The 22826-nt window shown below is 36.8% G+C and overlaps 1 protein-coding gene across 1 annotated transcript in view; it reads left to right on the plus strand.

Moving 5' to 3' along the window:
- WDR44 (WD repeat domain 44) overlaps positions 1-22826 on the plus strand; it is an 82427-nt gene that overhangs the window by 11542 nt on the left and 48059 nt on the right. Inside the window, exons 2-3 of the mRNA XM_026478871.4 lie at positions 15338-15371; positions 21502-21576. Coding sequence (XP_026334656.1) covers positions 15338-15371; positions 21502-21576 — 109 coding nt within the window. The remainder of the gene's footprint in view (positions 1-15337; positions 15372-21501; positions 21577-22826) is intronic.

The raw sequence follows: 22826 nt of genomic DNA on the forward strand, positions 1-22826 counted from the left end.
ACATAAAGCATAGTAATCAAATTTATAAAATAAAATGCTTAATATTAAATGTATTGAAATATGCTCATTTTTCTATTATTCATGATATGGAAGGAGAACATGAATAATTAAAATCTATCAGTTACACCAAAACCTCAGTTCAGTCATTAGTTTGCAACTTCCTTTCCTGTCAAGCTTTTTATCACAGATAGCAGTAAATTAAAAACAAGATAAATGGTTTGGTTTGATTTTTGTTCTTCTGCCCATCTTTGGTGATGAGCAGTAAACTCAGAGAAAAGTGAAGAATCTCAAAGTCTGAATAATCAGTTCACTGATCATAGAATTGATTTATGTAAAATTTTTTAAAGGGGGGGTTGTGGCAGACTCTTTAAAGCTCTAATTTTTATATAGGGTGACCTTAGAAGTTATTGGCATTTACTTTTTTTTTTTTTTTTAAGTAAACTCTATGCCCAACGTGGGACTTGAACTCACAACCGAGGATCAAGCATTGCCTGCTCCACTGACGGAGCCACACAGGCGCCTCTGGCATTTACTTTTTAAGATTAGTACACCATTGGATGTTTTAAATAACTTGCAAAATCATATTAGCACATTAACTTGCTAAAGCTTCTGATATGGCCTGTAGACCAACCTCTTATTTGTTTACTTTTTAAAAAGTAAGTTACAAAGTGATTTAGCATTAGTATTGACTTCTCTAGGCAGTCATAAATTTAGTTACCTGTTTTTGTTATGATTTTACTAAAAATTACTTTAAATCATTAGATATGACTTTTATCTAACCCACTTTGACAAATTGGGACATTGTGAGATAGATGCCCTCTCCTGGAGTTATTGTTTTAATATATTTATTGAATGTCTGTAAATATGCAAAGTAGAATGTTTTTAGTTTAGAATTCTTGAGTAGGCCCAGGGAACAGATATATTTTTCGGTTATTTTTGTTGGTAAATAGATTATCAAGATGTTCTTTCAGGAATATGGCATAAAACTACGTTAATTATGCAAATGAGCTTTGAAAAATCAGGTTGTCATTTTAAACAAAATACACATGGTTGTTTAAGGATCTGCTTTAAGTTTGTAATTATTTTATATGTGACTATATTTCTTTATGAAGTTTTCTTTGATTTTATTACAGATTATTTTTAAATGTTGCCACAAAACCTACTTTCAAAAAACAGCCATTGTGCCAAGTTTTTTTGACCATCTATTCCCATTAATATCATGGATAAAATAGTTATTAGGTATTTTAGATATATTCTACTTATTGGCTTTCATAGTATTTAAAACTTAAGATAGCCTTTCAAAGAATAATTGAAGTAGTAATTCACATCTCAAGGATTCAGTTAATTCTCTATTTGATAATTATAACTATATTCTTGGCTTTTTGTTAATCTTGTTAATAAATCAGTGTTGCCATGTCTCTAGGGAAATATGAATGAGTCCTATTTTCAACTACTTAGTTAAAACATGACATTATACGTTGTACTGGGAAAATAAGACTCATTTGTGATTGCCTAACCCTTTTTTCCTGCTATTCCTAGACTTTTCAGGTTTAGTTGGAATTGTCACTTTTGGTAGCGGCCAGCATGAAATAGAACTGCGAGAATGGGTGTGGTACTGTCACAAATGATTTGATTTATTTACTTATTTTTACAAATGATTGATTTTGAAAGGCCAGCAAATTATTTTCTCTTAGATCTCATTTCTTTAATTGGAGTACTGTTATTAGTTGAAGGTGTTATTTGACTTGCCACTTTCTGTGGGTGATTTTATTGATTCATATATGATTAGTAAAACTTACCATGAGAATATACCTGAGACACCTGGGTAGCTCGGTAGGTTGGGTGCCTGACTCTTGATTTTGGCTTAGGGCATGATCTCTGGGTCGCGGGATTGGGCCCTGCATCAGGCTCCACACTCAATGTGGAATCTGCTTGTCCCTCTCTCTCTGCTTCTCCCCAAGCACACTTGCATGCGTGTTCTCTCTCAAATAAATAAATAAATAAATAAATAAATCTTTAAAAAAAGAATGTAACTAATAAAATCAGTGTATACACTTCAATTCCAATGAATAATACTGCATACCAAATTTTAAAAACAATGCAGTTAGAGCAAGATTTATTTTTTTTAATTTTTAAAAAAGATTTTATTTATTTATTTATTTTTGAGAGGGAGAGAGGGAGCACTAGCCGGGGAGAGGGGCAGAGGGAGAAGCAGACTCCCTGCTGAGCAGGGAGCCTGATGCGGGACTCAATCCCAGGACCCTGGGATCATGACCTGAGCTGAAGGCAGACGCTTAACCAACTGAGCCACCCAGCCCCCCTCCCCCCCGCTTTTTAAGATTTTATTTATAGGGCAAGATTTGAAAGATAAAACAGCATCTTACCTAAATTTGAACTGTTTTCAATTTTTGTTCAACGCTGGGTTTTTTTTTCTGTTTTTGGCTTTGTGTTTGATGTTGTTTTCCTGCCTGACCTAAGTGGAGAGAAAATCTTCATGTCAGGGGTTTCTGATCACCAGAACCCTTCTGATTCCTAATTTAGACTTAGCCACTTGCATGTTGGTCTTAGTTTACCATTAGATCTTCCTGTTTCAGCTTACTGGGCTTTAGAAATCAAAACTCTTTAATTACCTGCTTACTTTAATGACTCGGTAAGGCCTTATCTATGCTCATATCCTATTCACCTCAAGCACTTTACAATCCCAGCACCTTCTTTGTACAGGCAAGCTGCTAAAGCTCATTTTACTTCTATATTTTCCTGATGGCAAAGGCAAAAAGAAGAGGAGGATAAAAACAAAATCAAGCTATAGGGTAATTCTCTGTTAAGCCCTTGGTAGTACCCTTCCTATAAGAAAAATGTTTCCCCAGCTTCGTTCCAGCTGACTCACTCTATACTCCTCCTTCCATGTCATGCTCCTTTTTTCCTCTTTAGGAGTTTGTCAGAATTTTGCAACCTGACAAGAGGCTTCTTCAGAGCCAACCACCTTTTTTTTTTCTCAGAGCCTAGAGAAAGGTGCATCCTCTTACTGACAGAAAAAGAAAGACTTTGTTCATCCATTTTTCTGTGTGTTGCCAAATTGTTTTGGTATATTCTTTTCATCCAGTATAGTAAAAAGTCTGGAAATGTGAATGTTAAGTGTGAGATTACTCTTAGTATTTTATTTGTGTACTTTAGGAGGTGGGTCTTTGAGTTCCTAGTTGTTTAGTTGACTATGAAGCAGGTGGCAAATGTAGGTTTAGTTTGCACTCTCCTTCCTCCCTATTCTCAGAAGGCTTACAGATTGTGTTTGTTTGCTTTTCAGATAACCCTCAGGTAAGAGGTAAAGAAACACCAAGCCCAAAAGGCAGAAGTATCTGTCTGTAGCTGAAGGGTGAGAAATAGGTTTATGGGATCTGGCTCTGTGAAACCACAGAAATGCAGTGTTCTTTTCAAAAGCAGACTTAAGTGCTTGCACCATGATTTTAAGGCCTGATTACCCTAAAGCCATAGCACATGAGTTATGAAGATTTAAGTTTAAAATTGGAAAAGGTGATCCAGTGATTGCCTGGAGAGAAACCACTTGCTGTGAAGCTTTGAAAAACCGAGACTTCTACCTATAGTCAGACATGTTAGTACTTGATTTCAAGACGTGGGTTTTGCAGTAAGCCAGGCAAAACAGTGCATGCAACTAGCTTCTATTTGGGGAATTTAATCTGTAAAGGTTCTTAATACACACTTGTATTGATCGCCATTCAAATCTGGAGCTATTAGTGCTTCTGGTTGTGGAAGGATTTTGAGATTATGTATTGACAGACTTGGGAAGCGAGTCCTTCATATTGCAGAAGACTCATCAGTTTTTTGGTTAACAAATAATGTATCGGAAATATTTCTAGTATCCTTTTTATAAAATGAAGAGTGCCCTAAAAAGTTTGTATGTATAGTAATTGAATCCCTTTTTATTTATTTGACATGAGAGCGTAAATGGGGGGAGGGCAGAGGGAAAGGGAGAGAATCTTTTTTTTTTTTTTAAGATTTTATTTATTTGAAAGAGCGCAAGTGAGGGGGAGAGGGCCTGAGCAGGGGGAAGGGCAGAGGGAGAAGCAGACTCCCCCCTGAGCGGGGAGCCTGATATGGGGCTTGATCCCAGGACTCCAGGATCATGACCCAAGCTGAAGGCAGATGCCTAACCGACTGAGCCACCCAGGCGCCCCGAGAGAGAGAATCTTAAGCAGGCGCCATGCCCAGCACAGCGCCCAAGCAGGGCTTGATCTCACAACCCTGAGATCATGACCTGAGCCAAAACCAAGAGTCAGACGCTTAACCAACTGAGCCATTTAGGCGCCCCTTATTTATTTTTAAAGGTTTTAGTTTTTTAAGTAATCTGTATACCCAATGTGGGGCTCAAACTCGCAACCCCAAGATCAAGAGTCACATCCTCCACCTACTTACTCATCAAGGTGCCACTTGAATCCCTTTTTAATGACAACATAATTTTAATTGATATTGATCTAGAAAGTTGGCTGTTGATGTTTATTTAACCTATATAGGTTAACCTCGCTTTCAACATGTTGACAGAGGACAGCTTCAAAATGATATAAATATCTTTAAATAATGGTTATAAGTTAATTTACATATCTAGAGATTTTGTCAATTTGTTACAGTAGCCATTTTGTTTTTGTCTTTCTTTGTGAGGCGACAATCTAAGCCTAAATAATTAAGCTATTAATATACCTTCCTACTCTTCACTGAGCACTTTTGAAAAATGTACTTAACTGCATATACACAGTAGTGTTTGCATTTGGGCATATACACTGAATGGACTGTCTGGGAAAGCTTTGACTGAATTCACACATGTGCAAATTTTTTTCTTCTGGTCAGTGAACAGTACTGAATACTTAGATGAATATTTATGCAATGATATTGGCCATTCAGTTCCTCCCACTTTTTCCCTTTATCACACACTAACATATCATAGGATTAATTGTCCACTTAATTAACTTGGGTGTGGGGTAGAGTTGCCAGATGAAATACAAGACTGCCAGTGCAATTCCAATTTTAGATAAACATACTGAAAATATATTTGTTGTTTATCTGAAATTGGAATTTAACTAGACAGCCTATATTTGTAGTTGCTAAATCTGGCAGCCCTAGGTGGGGGAGAAGCAGAAGGAGACTGATAGTTATGGGCTCAGTTGTGAGATTTAAATAAAACTAGCGTGTGCTATGATAAAGGTAGCCTTTACTCTGACAGGAATACTAAAATTTTTGAGTCTAACGCTTTTTTCTTTGGAAGTGCTTCAGTGAAAACAAAGCTCAGAAACTTAACAATGTATTGTTTAGGGATACCTTACATTTTTAAATGGTAAAGTAAGGGAACAATAAATAAAATCTGGGCTAGTGGTTTCCTGTAAGGGAAAGGCAGCAAATGGAATAGAGAGAACTACACAGTAGCCATACTGGTCTTGATGCTATTCTCATTCTCAGGTGACATGGTGAATCACTGTTCGTTTTATTTGTTATGCTTCATAATTACATGCATACGCTACATATACTTTTTTGTACATATCAAATGTCAAATAACAGTTTGGAAGTTGAATTAAAATATGTTTTAATGAGAAAATTAGACTCCTTGCAAAGTTTCACTGCCTGTACTTTCCAAAATAAATCCCAAATCCAAAAAGTAAAGAGGCATTCCTTTCTTCCTTACCTTCTCCAGGTTAGCATCCTTAGTTCTGTATATCATTCTACTTGGTTTCTAGAACATTCACTAAATTAGTTTCTCTTTTTCAGATATGTTCTATTTCATCAGTGCTTCTCTTAAAATGTGGTATCCCAGTTGTACACAATATTTTTATTTATTTATTTTATTTTTTACAGAGGGCGAGAGAGAGAGAGAGCAAGCGTACGCGCAGGGTGGCAGGGCAGAGGGAGAGAGAATCTCAAGCAGACTTCCTGCTGAGTGCAGAGCCTGATGCGGGGCTTGATCTCATGACCCTGAGATCATGACCTGAGCTGAAATCAAGAGTTGGACACTTAACTGAGCCACCCAGGCATCCCTGGTGTGCAATATTCTTAAGTGTGTTCTTATCAGTGTGAAGTAGATCAGAATTTACCACTCCCCTTGCCCTGGGCATAATAGTTCTTATAACTCAGCCTAAGATTACGCTAGCTTTTTCAGCAACCATATCACAGCCTTTACTGTGTCTAAGCAATCAACAAAAATATCTAAATGTTTTTACCTGGTTTGCTCTTAAGTTGTATCTCCCCAATCATGCATTTTACCATTATCCCTATTACATTGCATTCTGTTAAGATTTGGCTTATTGTTCTAATGTGTTAAAATATTTTTGGATCTTGTCAGCTAGTGTATTCCCTATCCCTCCCACTTTGTGTCATCTGCAAATTTGGTAGATAATGCCATCAATGTCCACATTCAAGACATTAATAAGAATAAGTAGGATAGGGACGCATTACTTTAAAAAAAAATCTCAAGAAAAAAAAGTAGGATAGAGTGCAGGAGAAATTATTTAATACTTCCTTATGGCATTTCATTGATCCATTAATCAGCATACCTTGAGTAATGTTCAACCAGTTACAAACCTACCTAAGCGTATTCTAGCCTACATTTTTTGTTGTCTACAAGGATATTGTGGCTGGCTCAGTCGGTCAAGCATGTGACTTTTGATCTCGGGGTTGTGGGTTCAAGCCCCACATTGGGTATACAGATTACTTAAAAATAAAATCTTTTTTTAAAAAAGGATTATATTTGTATTATAAAATTTAGTGCTTAAATCCAGATTTTTTTTTGCATGTGTACAGTATTCCCTTTATATTCTAGGCCAGTAACCCTATCAGAAAAGGAAATTAGGTTAATCTTGTATGATAGGCTTTCTGTGAATGCTTACTGACTCTTAAATGATTATCTTTTACCCACACCTAGGGCCCTTAAACCATTTAACAATGTGCTTAAGAATTTTGCTTAGAATTGAATCTGTTTATAGTTTCTAGCAACTACCTGCTTTCCAATGTTGGCTATCAAGTGTCTTTCTCATTTTCTTCTTCCAGACTCTGATTCTTTAAAGGTTTTAGATAAGGGAGTAAGCTGTGTAAGTTCTCAGGGTATGCTGGGGTATAATTTGTCTGGAACAGGAGAACTGAACTCATTTAGGTTATCTAGGTACTTTTATCTCCTTGAATGCTTTGGGATTCGATTTCCTCATTCTATAATTTGTTTTTCCTTTTCTGGTTTGACTATCAGTAATCTTAATTGGAAAAGAAAAGAATCGAGGCAGCCTTTTACATTATACTATTTGTCTATACATATAAGCAGACCTGTACCTTTTGTTCTTGTTCTGAATATAAATTAAAATAAAGAAAATCTGTGTCTGGCATTTTTTAAAATCTTAGCACATTCTGAGCACCAGTCTTTGTGATATTGTTCTTACAGGTTTTTGCGTTTTCTTGGAATACGTGCCCATTCCATCCCTCCAATTTCTTCTGCATGTTTTCCTTTAAAATATTTTTTATAATATGACATTGTGGAGATGCAATCATCAAAATTCAGACCATGAGAATTTCTACAGGATGAACAACCTAGTTTCTTTTTTTGTTGTTTGGTTGGTTAGTTTTTTAAGACTTTTTTTTTTTTTTTAGAGCAGTTATAGGTTCACAGCAAAATTGAGAGGAAAGTACAGAGATTCCCCATTTACCTCCTCCCACTCACACATGCGTAGCCTCCCACATTATCAGCATCCCTCATCAGAGTGGTACACTTGTTACAATTGATGAGTCTACATTGACACATCATAATCGTCCAAAGTCCATAGTTTACTTGAGGGTTCACTCTTGGTGTTGGACATTCTACAGGTTTGGACAAATGTATGACATGTACCCCTCATTATGGTATCATAAAGAGTAATTGCACTGCCCGAAAAATCATCTTCAGGATGAATAACCTATTTCTTCAGTACATGAACTGCAAGAAATAAGAGTCTGAAGGGGAACCTACCGATTGTGAGAGACATATCAACTGATTGTAACACAGGGACCTTATTTGGATATTAATTGAAAGGAACCAACTGGAAAAAGTAATTGAGACAATCTGGGCAATATGAATTTGTGACTGTGTAAAATAGGATATTGTTAAATTTGATAATAGTATTGTGCTTTTGTTTTAAGGAGAAGTCTTTTTTAGACACATAACGTTTTTATGGGTAAAAATAAACCGATTTCTGGGATTTGCTTCAAAATAATCTGACAGGGGTGTGGAGAAGGAGTATTGATATCATTATTGAACACGGTCAATGTGTTGTACATGTGGGTTCATAATATTCTCCCAATTATATATATGTTTGAAATGGCCATAATTAAAAGTTGGAAAAAATCCCCCAGAAAATATTTTTTTATGGTCACATTCATTTTCACTAGCAGATTCAGGAATAAAACTCGTATCTCCGGATTCTAGCTCATGTTATTTTACTATGTGGTTAAACTTCTAGCCCTTCTACTTCCAAATTGATGTCATGTTGCCCTCTCAGTCTCTGGGCCCCCCAGGTCTTCCCTGGGCAATTTGTGGTGGTACTTTGGATTATCAAGGCTTTAATAAGTGGCCAGTTTTACTTGATTGGCTACATCCCATGTGAAACCGTGAAGCGTTTTTAGAATTATTGGGGTAAGTTCATAGGCTGCATGGGTTGTTAGAATCAGCGGAGAGACTTGTGTCCTCATCCTATCTAGGCCGTTGATCTTAGCTTAAGCTCTAGGAGGGTCGGGATCATGTTGGCTTTGTTCACTGTTTTACACCCACTGCTTAGCACTGTGCTGGTACTTGGTAAGCAGTAGGTAAATGTTAAATGAATGGATTAATGCCACCTTATTTACCCTCATTTTCCTCACATGTGAAATGAGATCATTGGTCTAAATGGTTCTTAAGCTTCCTTCAAACACTTAAAAAAATTATTATTATTATTTTTCCCATGGTACCTGGGTGACTCAATTGGCTCAGGTCGTGATCTGAGGGTTGGGCTCCGTGCTCAGTGGGGAGTCTGCTCCCTCTTCCTCTGCTCAGACCCCTACTCACTCGCCCGTTCTCTCAAATAAATAAAATCTTAAAGAAAAAATTATTCTTCCCTTCTGAGTGATTTTTTTTAAAAAATCCTTTTTAGATTTAGGGGTTTGGTTTTGTTCTGTTTACCTTTTAGGATTTTGAAAAGTATTACTGTAAATTTCTTCAACACTAGGTAACATCAATAGATAGGTATACTCACTTCTGTCACCTCTGACAGAAAACCCAGAGTTACAGTGCATCCAAATCTCTTAAAAATAGCCTGCTGCTATGCATTTTCTATAAGATTGATTTTGTTTTTCCAAAGTAAATGAGTACTGTTCTTGAAATTACTTGAGAGTCAGGTTTAGCAAGTTCCAAAGTCAAGCTATCTAAGAAGGTTAATAAACCATCTTGTTGCTTGCATATTTGTTAAACTTTCACTGAAATTGTATTGAATGCAGTGCTATTATGTCAGAGCTTATAAAGGATTGGACATTGTGCTTCCTATGGAAACTTGGTGAGCAATTTTTAGGTAAGTTGCAGTTATTGTCATCAGATCCAAGTCTAGTGACTGGGCACCTACCAGGGAGTAGTGACCTTATTATTCTAATGAAACTGTGCTGGAGGTATGTGAAGGCTATCGTTGGATCAGGTCAGAGTTTATAAAAGAAAAATAATTCCTATACCGTCTTGCACAATCACCAAAGCAATGTTTTGAAGCCATGTAAATTATAAAAATAATACTGTGCGGACATTAAAATGAATTGTTCTAAACACAAATACCCTAGCTGCAAAAGGAAAACTATAATTAAAATGCTAAATGGATAGGGACTTTAAGAAAGCATCTGTCACATTATATTATATTCAAACATGAACTTTGTTAGTATAAACTCAACATAGCGAGTACATGAAAATAACTTTCTTACACAAAACAGGATATAATGAGGGGCGCCTGGGTGGCTCAGTACATTAAGCATCTGCCTTAGACTCAGGTCATGATCCTGGGATCCTGGGATCGAGCCCTTCATTGGGCTCCCTGCTCAGCAGTGAGTCTGTTTCTCCCCCCCTCCTCTCCCTTTGTGATCTCGCTCACATTGGCTCTCTCTCAAATAAATAAAAATAAAATCTTAAAAAAAAGGATATAATGAATTAAGATGATCTATCTGTATTGAAAGTTACTGAAGTACTAGTTTGAAAATAGCATTTATATTCAAAACCTAAGTGGAAGCCACAGTAAAAATAATTTTAAAATTTGATCTGTAAACCCTGTGGTAATTTTTTTTTTAGTAGAATACCAATACTTTTTTTACAGCAGAGTTTATTATGAAGCTGTTTTAGAAATTGCTTGTTTTTCATGTTTAAGAGTGCCATTGGTAGATCTTGTCTTCAACTTCGGAAACTGTTGCAAAATCAAAGATTTTCTGTGTTGGTAACTAGTATTAGTATGTTGGAAGTTTTTCTTATGCTATCAGATAATCAAGGAAGTTTAGCTTTTAATTTATGTTTTTGTTCCAACTTCTTAAGAAGCACATTATTTTTTGCACATTTATTACTTAAATTAAGCTTTGTCAATCACATACTTAAATGTGTTGAAAATATTTCATTTAAAAATACCCTGTTGGGGCACCTGGGTGACTCAGTCAGGTAAGCATCTGCCTTTGGCTCAGATCATGATCCCAGGGTCCTGGGATCGAGCCCTGCATCAGGCTCTCTGCTCAGCAGGGAGCTTGCTTCTTCCTCTCTGCCTGCCACTCTGCCTACTTGTACTCTCTGTGTCAAATGAATAAATAGTATCTTTGAAAAAAAATAAATAAATAAAAATACTCTATGATAAAATTTTTCAAATGAAAAAATGAACTTTCGAAGCTCTTGTTTTAGTTTGTTAGGTTTTAAGTGGTGTATACCACCAATACTTAAATGTGTCTACCTGTTACTTCGGAGGGTTTTGTTGTTGTTGTTTTTAAGCGGGCTCCATACCCAATGTGGGGCTTGGACTCAGGACTCTGAGACTGAGAGTCCTTTGCTCTGCCGACCAAGTCAGCCATGTGCCCCATTTCAGAATTTCTTAAAGATTTCACTTGTGTGGGGTGCAGTAAAAGTTTTTTTACGTAGGCGTTTAGACTTTTTCTGGGAAAAAATTACTGACCTTAACCTAGAAAAAGAAGGGATCTAATTTACAATACTTAGTATCTACAGAAATTTTGAAGGAATATTTTTCTAGTTAACTAGATGTATCAAAGTAATACTGGACATTTCTGGATATGTGCGTGTTAGATTACGTCAGTGTTTCCTACAGTGTATCTCAAGTTTAAGGGAAATCAGAGGGTATAAAATTTAGATAATTAATCGTGGTATAAATTAACATCTTCACTCCTGAACTAATGAAGGGTCTTAAAATTTCCTAAAATTACAGGAACTCTAAAAACTTCTGCTTAAAGGTCATGCAGCTTAGTTTATTGGGAAAACCTAGAGTAGAACTTAATTTTCTTGACCTCTAGACACCCGTTTCTCCTGTCCCCAAACTTGAACATGAATAGTTGTTTTCTTTAGCACATAATCACCTTGAAATGGTATAATGCTATTATCTCTACTTTGAAGTTAGAGACTGAGAAACAGAGAGGAGTTGAGCTGTTGTCCAGGGATACCAAAGATTAGGGACCCTTCTCTTACCTGGCACCCACTTCTTTGGTAATGGATTTTCCAGTACAGCTGAAAATAAGAAATAATCACTTGAACAGTCTCTGACCAATCAAAAAAAGTGCCACAAAGTCCACAGTAAAGTCGTATACAAAAATTCTCATGGGGAGACCTTCACTCAGAATCTCTGGATTCTTCCTTTAGCATACAATTCCATTTTTGAAAACCTGGTTTCCCAGCTTAATGCAGATTAGAAGCAAAAATTGGAAGGGGTTGGGGTACCTGGGTGGCTCAGTCAGTTAAGCATCTGCCTTCCTCTCAGCTCGTGATCCCAGGGTCCTGGGATCAAGCTCTGGTCGTGTTCCCTGCTCTGAGGGGTGCCTGCTTCTCCCTCCCCGTCTGCCTGCCACTCCCTGCGCTTGGGCTCGCGCGCGCTCTCTCTGTCTCTCTGTCAAATAAATAAATAAAATCTTTTTAAAAAATTGGAAGGGGATGGGGAGAGAGGCTTTTAAAGACAGGCACATGGCCAACTGTAAGAAGTGACCAATTAAAATGACCACTTAAATTGAGGAAAGAGATTCAAAACCATAAAACAGACATTCCAAGCGTAATAGCCTAGGGTCCTGTAGTGTGAAAGCAAATAAATTCCCTGCAAATAAATGTCCCTGGAGGGCATTACTATATTAAAATGTAGTGTGGTATTTGAGCATAATTACTCTGAGTCAGTAAGAAAGGGAAAATTTTATATCCTTTGTTTAAGAAGGTATTTTCAAGGGAAAGATTACTGAAACGGCAAGGCTTAGCCTATAATGTACTTATTTACAAGCAACCTTTGAAATGGAAATTCAAAAATAATTAAAATACTTTCAGAAGTTTGGCACTAAAAGAGAAGCCTCATCTCTCTTGAAATTTTATATAGAGAACATTTCATTATTTTATTCCCTAGCCAGTGCCAAATCAATTAGGTGTTAATTGTAGTTGTAAAAGGCAAATCAGGATTCAGAGCTTTTGACTTAATCAGTCTAGTCCAACCCAAGAAGCAGCATTAATTGCCTTTATTTTGGTGTTCATTCACAGCACCAATTAGGATATTTTCATAATCATCATATTTTAAGAGCTTAGCCAGAAAGGAGGTAATATTGCAAAGTATTTTAGAGAGTGGACTTTTAGCACCAGACTGCCTAAGGTCTATTTCTGGCCCTACTGTTTATTAGCAGTGCAATTTAAATGACCTAATCCGACCCAAGCCTCAGTTGTTTTGTTGGGTGAAATAGGGAAGGTAATAAAACTACCCCATAGGAAAGTTGTGAGGACAAAAGAAGCTAAAACAAGTCAAGTCTTAGCAAGGTTTTGGGCACATGCTTAATAAGTGATGGCCATTGTTTTGTTATTATTACAATGCCCCATTAGGAACACTTCCTGTGGGAATACTAAATAATGATTTACTGTTTCTTAGGGTGAAACAAATTGTTCTTTTCTAATCTTGGCACATGATACAAATCATTTTAGCCAACTTCGCAAATTACAAATGTGCTTTCACTTTTTACTAGATGCCAATGGTCTATAAATGGTTCAAAAAAATGTATCACAAAAGAATTCTGGTCTTACGGGCTACGCTGGTAAAGACGCTGGTAAAGACAATCTTAGGTTTGATTAGCCTAGAAGAAGGTATAGTAGTCTGAAACGTTTTACTGCCTACCAAGAGAGAACAACTTGGTAACATTTAAAATATGTTTCAAACAAGAGTGTCTTTGTTATTAGTTTTTTGTTTAATGGCATCACAAAATGTAAGCTAGATTCCATTTTAATCACCAGCTCAATATAATCTGACTTTTTTTCATATTCCCTGTTGTTAAGTGGGCTGGAGTTTGACAGCCTGTAGGGTATCTTTTCTGTGTTCAAAAATTGGTCTCAGGCTCCCCACTGCTGACAAACTGCCAAAGTATGTTGGAGAAACTTGCTGAAGCTCATCGTTTGTGAGTTTCAATGAAGCAATTTAAAGCTGCTGAAGAAACTCCCACTGACTACGTGCGCCATGGCTCTCACTTAATCCTTACAGAAGTTCTGTGAAGTAGCGTGCTTTTACCCTTTTATAGAGGAGACCGAAGCTTGGAGACATGAAATGATTTGATCAAGATCACATGTAGAGTAAATGGTAGAAAAGACGATTTAAGCAGGATCCATATGCTTGAAAGCTCCTGTTCTTTTCACTATGTCCCCTTGTCTCTCAAAAGGAAGTAATAAATTACTCTTTATAGTTTGTACATGACTATATGTAAAGTCCTGTTAGAACCAATCTGGAATATTTCCATATGTGTCAACAACTGGCCCATAATTTAGATCCTGTGAATCAACGGTCAGAAAGTACTCTTTATGAAATCAGTTACATAACAGATAAGCGTGGCTCCCCATTCTGTGTGTGTGTGTGGTTTTTTTTTTTTTCTTTGACAGCTAAAAAACCTGGTCAGATTTCTCAAAGTGAGGGTCATGGGGAAGGCAGATTTTCTTTTTCTTCCCTTCTCTACCTCATATGGGGCTTAAGTTTTTTTAAATCTTATTTCATCTTGTTGCTACACCTCTGAGGCCAGTGATTTTTTTTTTTCCTAATTGGCATTCAGAATATGTGCCACGTAGAAATTCACGCTCCTTCAAGGTTTTTTGTTTTTATTTTTGTTCTTTTGATTGCTCTTACATTGTTTTAGACATCCTTTGTGTGGATTCTTTTTTCTTTTTTTTTTTTAAGATTTATTTATTAAGAGAGTGTGCTTTGGTGAGCAGGGGAAGGGGCAGAGGGAGAAGGAGAGAAGCAGACTCCCCGCTGAGGGTGGAGCCCAGTGCAGGGCTTGAACTCACCACCCTGAGATCAAAACAAGAGTCAAAGCCAGAGTCCGAGGCTTAACCTACTGAGCCACCCAAGCCCCCCTCTTTTTTCTTTTTTTTTTAAAAATCGGAATAGCCTTGGTCCTAATCACCTCTAGATAAAAGAGGATTTTGTTACATAGCAGTATAGGTATGCCAGGGAAGCCAAATAATTGGGAATATAATTTTCATTTCTGTAAATTGTCCTTTGTTAACATGAAATTATATTGTCCAGGAACTACAATTAAATGATGGGCACTACTTTATATAGCTACTGTTTTGTTTTAAGATTTACTTATTTTTAGAGAGAGAGAGAGAGAGAGAGCACACATGACCTGTGGGGGAGGGGCAAAGGGAAAGGGAGAGAGAGGATCTTAAGCAGGCTCCACGCCCGATGTGGAGCCCTACTGGGGGCTTGATCTCACGAACCTGAGATCATGACCTGAGCTGAAATCAAGAGTTGGAAGCTTAACCAACTGAGCCACCCAGGCACCCCTAGAAAATTTATTGTAAAGAAATTTATCATGGAAGAGCACAAAATTTTATTTACAAGGATGCTTATTATAGTATTTTACATCATAAGTACTTGGGAAGACAAAAGGTACATACTCAAATCTCTAGATTGTAGGATTATGGGTCACTAGTATTTTCTGCTTTTTTATGTTTTCTACATTTTCTATGTGCACAAAAGACTTTTTTCAATCACAAACTATATAAGTGCTTTTTAAAATGTGGGTTTCTCTTTAATAAATGTGTAGAAGTATTTCCCTTCTTGCTTCCACTATTTAATACCTCCTTCCTTTTATTTCTGTACAGGTCTCCAGGAAAGGTTGGGATTTCAACATTAAAGGTAGGTTGTGTTTTCTGAGAAGTATATTTCTACAAGTTGTGTACACTTCTCATTCATTTTTCTATTTTATGTAAATCTTCATTTTCTTGCTTTTGCTGTTACTTATTTTTTGCTAAATAATATTGTCCCTGTATCTTACTAGGTGTGATTGGATACTCTAGAAATAGCAAATATTGTGCTATAAAGAAGGGACTAAGTTTTTTAGATTTCCACTAATTTTGTTTTATAATTTTTAGAATAGAAGAATACTATAAAATACATGTGTATGTTAATTGAAAAAGTAATACTTGCATGACAAAAATGAGGAATAACCAAAACACTTATATACTTCTTATGGTCACATGCATTGGTATCATCACTATATATAAAAATCAATCCTAGCCTTATCTCCAAGCAAAGGAGTTTGGTATTGAGACGTTATGCCAGTGAGAGCCATTTTAAGTCCAAGAATATCACCAAACAGAACTATTTACATCAAATAGAGTATATACTGTATGTGTATGTTTGTGTATGTCTGTATATAATGTATGTATAATCTCAAATGTGCTGTATTTTTTAGTACCAGTGTCCCTACCTTCTATTTATACACATTGGATACTGATCTTTTTTGATAAATTGTGATATGTTCATATGGCATATTCTACAGCAGTAGATATGAATGAATTGGTTATATACAATGACATAGATGAATTTCAGCACCATAGTGTTGAGTGGGGGGAAAAACAAGTCACAGTAAGATACATACAGTAAGATTCCATTGATATTAAGTTCAAAAACATGCAGAATGAAAGAATATATTGTTTAGAGATAGAAACACAGTAAAACTATAAAGAACAGCAAGGGAATGATAGACAAAAAATTCAAGGTATCCGTCATCTTTGAGGGAGAAAGACTGTAATGAAAATGGAGGATATGCAAGAGATCGAAAGCTAATGGTAATGTTCTTTTTCTTAAACTGAGTGCTTAAGAAAGGTTATATCATAATTCTTCATTCCTTATATTTTATAAAAGTTCTAGTATTTATTCTATTTGATAACAATTTTTAAAAATAATGCATGGACATGGTTAAAATTTGCTCAGTACAAAAAGTAGATGTTTGAAAACATAGCTTCCCTCCCATTCCTCATCCTCCACCTCCCAATCCCCATATCCAGAGACAGTTGCTGTTTATGCCTGTAGGTTTTAAAAGCCACTTAGCTCTAAGATATTTATAGGTCATAAGAAATAGGTTTGTGAAATTTACTTTATCTCAGTAATTATAGATTGTGCTTAACTTGAATAAAATTAGAAAATTTAGTAAATAAACACAAAGTTGGATATTGTCCTTTTTTACTTTTTATTTTGAAATACTTACAGATTACAAGAAGCTGCAAACATAGTACAGAGAACTCCTGTGTGTCCGTCATCCATTTCACCTAGTGGTTATATCTTAATTATAGTACAATATCAAAACCAGAAATTTGACATTGCTACAAATATGAGTGTATGGTTTTGCTTTGGTTTATTACATATGTGTATTTGTATAACTACCACCACAAGATGCAGATCTGTTTCATCACCACATCTCCCTTGTGCTACCCTTTTAGAAAGTCACACCCGCCCCCTCCCTCACATCATCCCTAACTCCAGGCAGCCACTAAGCTGTTTTCCATTTCTGTAATGTTGTCATTTGAGAATATCCTATAAATGCAGTCATATAGTGTGTGACCTTTTGAGACTGGCTCAAAGGATTGAGATCCAAGCTGTTGCATGTATCAACGGTTTATTGCTTTTTATTGTTAAATAGTAGTCTGTGGTATGAATGTACTCAGACTATTGAGTGCATTTCATGTATAACAGCATATCTGTTGATATTAAGTAATCCAAAAAAATTTGGTGTAGTCTGATTTTTTATGATTTTACAATCTCACAGAAGAGAGATGTATATGAGGTATTGGTGTTTGTAGAACAGGATAGACTTTAAGTGCTCCAAGGAAGTTTGGAGGAGGAAGGGGGAGCTAGAACAACAGGAGAGCACGGGTACCTGGAATAACAGAGAAAAGTTTCAGGGAAGAGGTAGAACTTCTGCTGGGCTTTGAAAATTGGGAGAGCTGCATAGGCAAATAAAGATCAGGAAAGCACTGTGTATTAGGCAATAGTATGAGTGCATTAATATGCAAAGGTATAGAATTTGCTGGGAACATTGAAAGACTGGTCTGACCTTTGTAAATGTTTCAGCAGTGAAATAATGGATAAGTAGAGTGGGGCCAGATTTCGAGGAACCTCGATTGTCAGCTTGGGGCGCCTGGGTCCCTCAGTCGGTTAAGCTTCTGACGCTTGTTTTCTGTTCAGGTCATGATCTCAGGGTGGTGGGATTGAGCCCCGTGGGCTCTGCATGGAGTCAGCTTGTCCCTCCCCCCCCCCCCACTTTCGTATATATAAATAAAATCTTGAAAAAAAGAACTCTGGGCTTTAAAATTTTGAAGCAAGACATTTTAAAAGTCAATTTTTATATGTCTTTACATTTGTGCTTTTCAGAGGTTTTTTTGCTGGGGAATTAACAAAAGATAAGTGGTGGAAGGGTGGGAAATAGTTTGGAGGAAAGAGAATAAGTGCAGAGCTGTTAAGAGGCAGTTAGAATGTCAAGACTTGAGACTTGGACAAAGGGATTGTGTTGATAGGAATCAATGGATGGACATGAATACTATTTAAGAGTTGTTTCTTGGTTGTTGTTTTTTTTCTCTTCTCAGCAAAAGAGAGTAGAAGTCACATCTCTAAAACATTTTTTAAAATTTCACTGTTGGGGCGCCTGGCTGCTTCAGTTGGAAGAGCATGTGACTCTTGCTTGATCTAAGAGTCAAGAGCTTGAGCCCCACGTTGGGGGTAGAGATTACCAAAAAATAAAAACAATAAATAAACTTTAAAAAGTAAATAAGTAAATACATAAAATTTCACTTAGTCACTGTTAATAGCTCCCCCCTTCCTCACTAGTAAAAACTAGAAGTGACCTGAATTTTTTAATAACTGACATTTTTAGCTTACTGTTCTTTAGTAGATAATAAGATTTCCTAGAGAGTAGATTACTTTTTTTTTTTAAGATTGTATTTGTTTCTTTGACAGAGAGAGCACAAGCAGGGGGAGCAGCCCAGGGAGAGGGAGAAGCAGGCTCCTGCTGAGCAGGGGAGCTGGATGCGGGACTCCTGGGATCATGACCTGAGCCAAAGGCAGACACTTAACCGACTGAGCCACCCAGGCACCCCAAGTGTAGATTACTTTTGTACAGATTATTTGTGAAAATGATTAGTCTTTTGTCGGATGTGCTTATTAAAATTAAAAAGCTCAAATTGTAGAACCGAATATTGTGAGGAGGGTACAAGCAGCTGTGTAATATCCAGCAGAGATGGAGGGAAAGAGTGGAGTGAATTGCTAGAAATTGAATGATCCTATCATACCTCTTTTTTTATTTTTTTAAGATTTTATTTATTAGAGAGAGCATGAGCGTGGGAGAGAGAGAAGATGAGCACGGATCGGGAGGGAAGAGGGTGAGGTTGAGAAGCACACTCCCTGCTGAGCAGGAAGCCACCCAGGCGCCCCCCTACCATACCTCTTAAGGAAGTATATTTCTGAGGTTGTGATAGGCATGTGTTAGAAATGGCCTGATGGTGGGAATCTGGGATTTGGTAGGCCCTGTGCTTTAGTAATGAGATAGCCCATCTCTAGAAGGAGGTAGTGAATGAGGAGTGTCTGAAGTCTGAGTTGGTGTTGGTTGTCTGCAGGCACATTCTTGGCTTCTATTGCTTTACCTCCACAGACTGATCAAGGTGCTAGGGGAAGGACCTGGACCTTAGACATCACTGAGAGAGAATCATAAATGACTATGTACTAAACCAGGTTTTACTAAGAAACCTTCTGATTAACTTCTCTAGAGATTAGATCCTCTGGTAGGTGCCCTATCACTCCATTAAACTTGTGACTTAACCAGTTTACCTTATAGAGGTTGATAACCTTTCAAAGGTTCAAAGTCCAGGAGAGTTTTGTTAAAGCCAAATGAAATAGAACTCTAATCACTGCTTGGCAGTTTTGATCAGTGTGAGAATATTAATCTTTGATGGTTGTTAAGTACTTAATTCAAACAAATTAAATTGAGGTATGGGAATTATTAGTGTGTATTTTTGCTTAAGTTAATTTAGGGAACATACCCATGGAATTAATGTTGTATAATGCTTCTGATTTTCCTACTAATGAACAGTTATTAGAGGATAATTGGATAAATATAGTTAATTCGTAAGGTAGTTGAAGGTGTTTCTCTAATGTGCATTAACTGTCCTTAATGACCATCAGCCTTTCAAGTATTCTCTGTCCCTCATCTTGTCAAGATTATCTTACTAATTGGTTTTGATTAGAATTCTTTTTCTTTTAGTTTAAAACCAGGATTTTATTAAGATATATAATCTTAAGATATGTGTATTTACTGAAGAAAAGCCAGAGCCATGCATTATTCAACATTCATTTAGCAAATGATTACTTTTGCCTGGCACTCTTTTAGGTACTGGGTACATAGTGGTAGACAGAACAAAGCCCCTGCTCTGATGGAGCTTACATTCTAGTGGGGCAAGGAAGAGACAAAAAAATAAGCAAGTAAACAGGGTCATTTCAGATGGAAATAAGTACAATGAAGAAACAGAAAATATAGATAATGTGATAGAAAGTGAAGCAGGTAAGGCTATTTTAAGGTGATCAGGGAAGGTTTTTCTAATGTGATAACACTTGAGCTATCACCCTAAGGATGGTAAAGAACCACCCAGTTGGCCAAAGTGTGATTGTGGGGTTGTGGTGGACAAGGGAGGTGAGAAATCTAGAAGATGTCAAAGATATAGGCCCTTGTGGGTTGTGGTTGAGTTTGGATTTTACCTGACACTTAAAATTCCACGAAACAACTTTCCAGCTTGAAGATATCAGAAGTCCTATGGAAATTTCTCTAGCACATTAAATCTTCAGCATTATACTGATCTGGAGTAGCTTTTTTTTTTTTTTAAGATTTTATTTATTTATTTGACAGAGAGAGAGACAGCCATCAAGAGAAGGAACACAAGCAGGGGGAGGGGAGAGAAAGAAGTAGTCTCCCAGTGGAGCAGGGAGCCCGATGTGGGGCTCGATCCCAGGACCCTGGGATCATGCCCTGAGCCGAAGGCAGACGCTTAACAACTGAGCCACCCAGGCGCCCCTGATCTGTGGTAGTTTTATCACAGCACCTGTCATGATCATTTCCTAATTACTTGTATAAGTGCTCCCTTGATACTTACATACATCATTATGCACCTTAGGTTGCTTATCTGTCACAAATGGTTATTGTGACCTTCTCTAACTCTGTGATGTGTACCAAAAATTATGAAAAGTTTTTTTCTCAGTATCATTAGTAGGATTCAAATTGCTATACTTTTGTAAACATAATGACAATTTAGGATGGAGACGAATACTATGTTTACATTTACAAAGGTGTAATTGTCTTATTTTACCGGAATTTTTTTTCCAGCAGAAACGCAGTACCCGTCTCTACCTTCTCTAACCTCCCAGATATATATATATATGTACGTATGTGTATATGAATGTATACGTAGATATATATGTATTTTTGGTGGGTTTGATTTCATCTCTTACTGTTTGGTGGACTTTATTTAACTTCTGGTTTTCTTGACTCCTTTCATCTAAAGCATGTAGCATTTTTAAGAAAATTGTTCTGAATGTGGTTTTCTGCTTTATGTACTTTTATATTTATGGAGCAATACTCTGGGAAAAATAGCAATTCTGATTCAACCCTTTGCTTTAAATCCTTCATCTTTTTAAGTACAAGTACAGAGGTACTTGGTAGTTTTTATCTTCCCATATGGTTTTTAATGTTAAAGAGATGGGCATATTTATAGGAAAATAACCTGTTGCCGTAGAAATATAGAAAATGCTGACTGGTAACCTTATACAAATCACATTGTCCCAGTTGGCATAAAATATCTGGGTATCTTTCCGTATACAAACATCTAAGCCCTTTATGGGCCTTTGCTTTATTAATGCTATATTTTCTAATTTGTACCCATCTTAAAGAGAATTTTAAAGAGAAAATGTCATCATTTGGTCTCTTTTTTTCTTTTTGATGTAGGAAACTGAGAACACTGCACACGAAGTTGGACATGAGTCTCCTGTACAAGAATTGAAGCAAGATGTGTCTAAAAAGGTTGGTAAGATATGATGTCAGTGTTAGTTTAACAGAGGTCATATATATATGTGTGTGTGTATATATATATATATATATATATATGTGTGTGTGTATATATATATATGGTGTATTTAAAGTGGAAAATTTTCTATATTCTTTTAGTATAGTGCTGTGTACTTGGTGAGTGTTCAGTAAATGTTCCTTGAATCTTGAGTTTGAGATTGAAGACATATCAGGCGTTTTAGAGGTCATTTCATAAACAAACTAATCGATAATTGTTCCTTGAAACAATATTTTGAAAAATGTTTTGTAATGTATTTTTATTTTTTATGCTTATATCTTGAAGTGACTACCAAGAGTTAAAGGTATTGAAAAACTCAGTGCAGCAAATTCTGATGTCTTTAGGAGTTAGAGGTTACAAGAAGTCATTACTCTGATAGTGCCTTTGATACCTTTTAAAGAATTGATGCTATAAAGCTTCAGAGTTTGGTTTACTAGAAGAGACTGAGCACAAGATAAAAATTTTGACAATGGGTAGTTCACAGTATCAGGATAAAATCCAAGGAGAAAGGATGCTGTGTGCTCATTTAGTTATACTACTTGTGAGTATTTTCTGTGCCCCTGGCCCTATTCTAGCCAGTGGGTTTCCAGAGACCAGCAACACGACACATTCTCTCTCCCAGAGTTTCTCAATAGTGACACTTTGGGCTGAACAATTTTTTGTTGTGGAGGGAAGGAGAGACTTTTCTGTGCATTGTAGGATATTCAACAGTGTCCCTGGCTTCTACCCACTAGACGTCAGTAGATTCCTCCTTACCCGCACCCTATCATGACAACTAAAGATGTCTTACAGACATCACCAAATGTCTGGGGAGGAGTGCTGGGCAAAATCGCCCTTGATGAAGATCCATTTTTCTACCCTTGTGGAATTTATAAATTTAATGGACTCCATATTTTACGTATTATTTTATTTTACTTTATTTTATTTACTAGACAGGGAGAAAGGGGGGGGAGGAGCAGAGAGAGAGAGAGAGAGAATCTTAAGCAGACTCCATGCCCAGTGCAGAGCCCAATTCCACATCCCTGAGATGATCTGGGCCAAAATCAAGAGTCCAGTGCTGAGGGATGCCTGGGTGGCTCAGTTGGTTAAGCATCTGCCTTCGGCTCAGGTCATGATCCCAGAGATCAAGTCCCACATTGGGCACCTTGCTCGGTGGGGAGCCTGCTTCTCCCTCTGCCTGCTCTGCCTGCCACTCACCCTGCTGTGC

The sequence above is a fragment of the Ursus arctos genome, chromosome X (assembly GCF_023065955.2).
Source record: "Ursus arctos isolate Adak ecotype North America chromosome X, UrsArc2.0, whole genome shotgun sequence".
NCBI classification, from domain to species: domain Eukaryota; kingdom Metazoa; phylum Chordata; class Mammalia; order Carnivora; family Ursidae; genus Ursus; species Ursus arctos.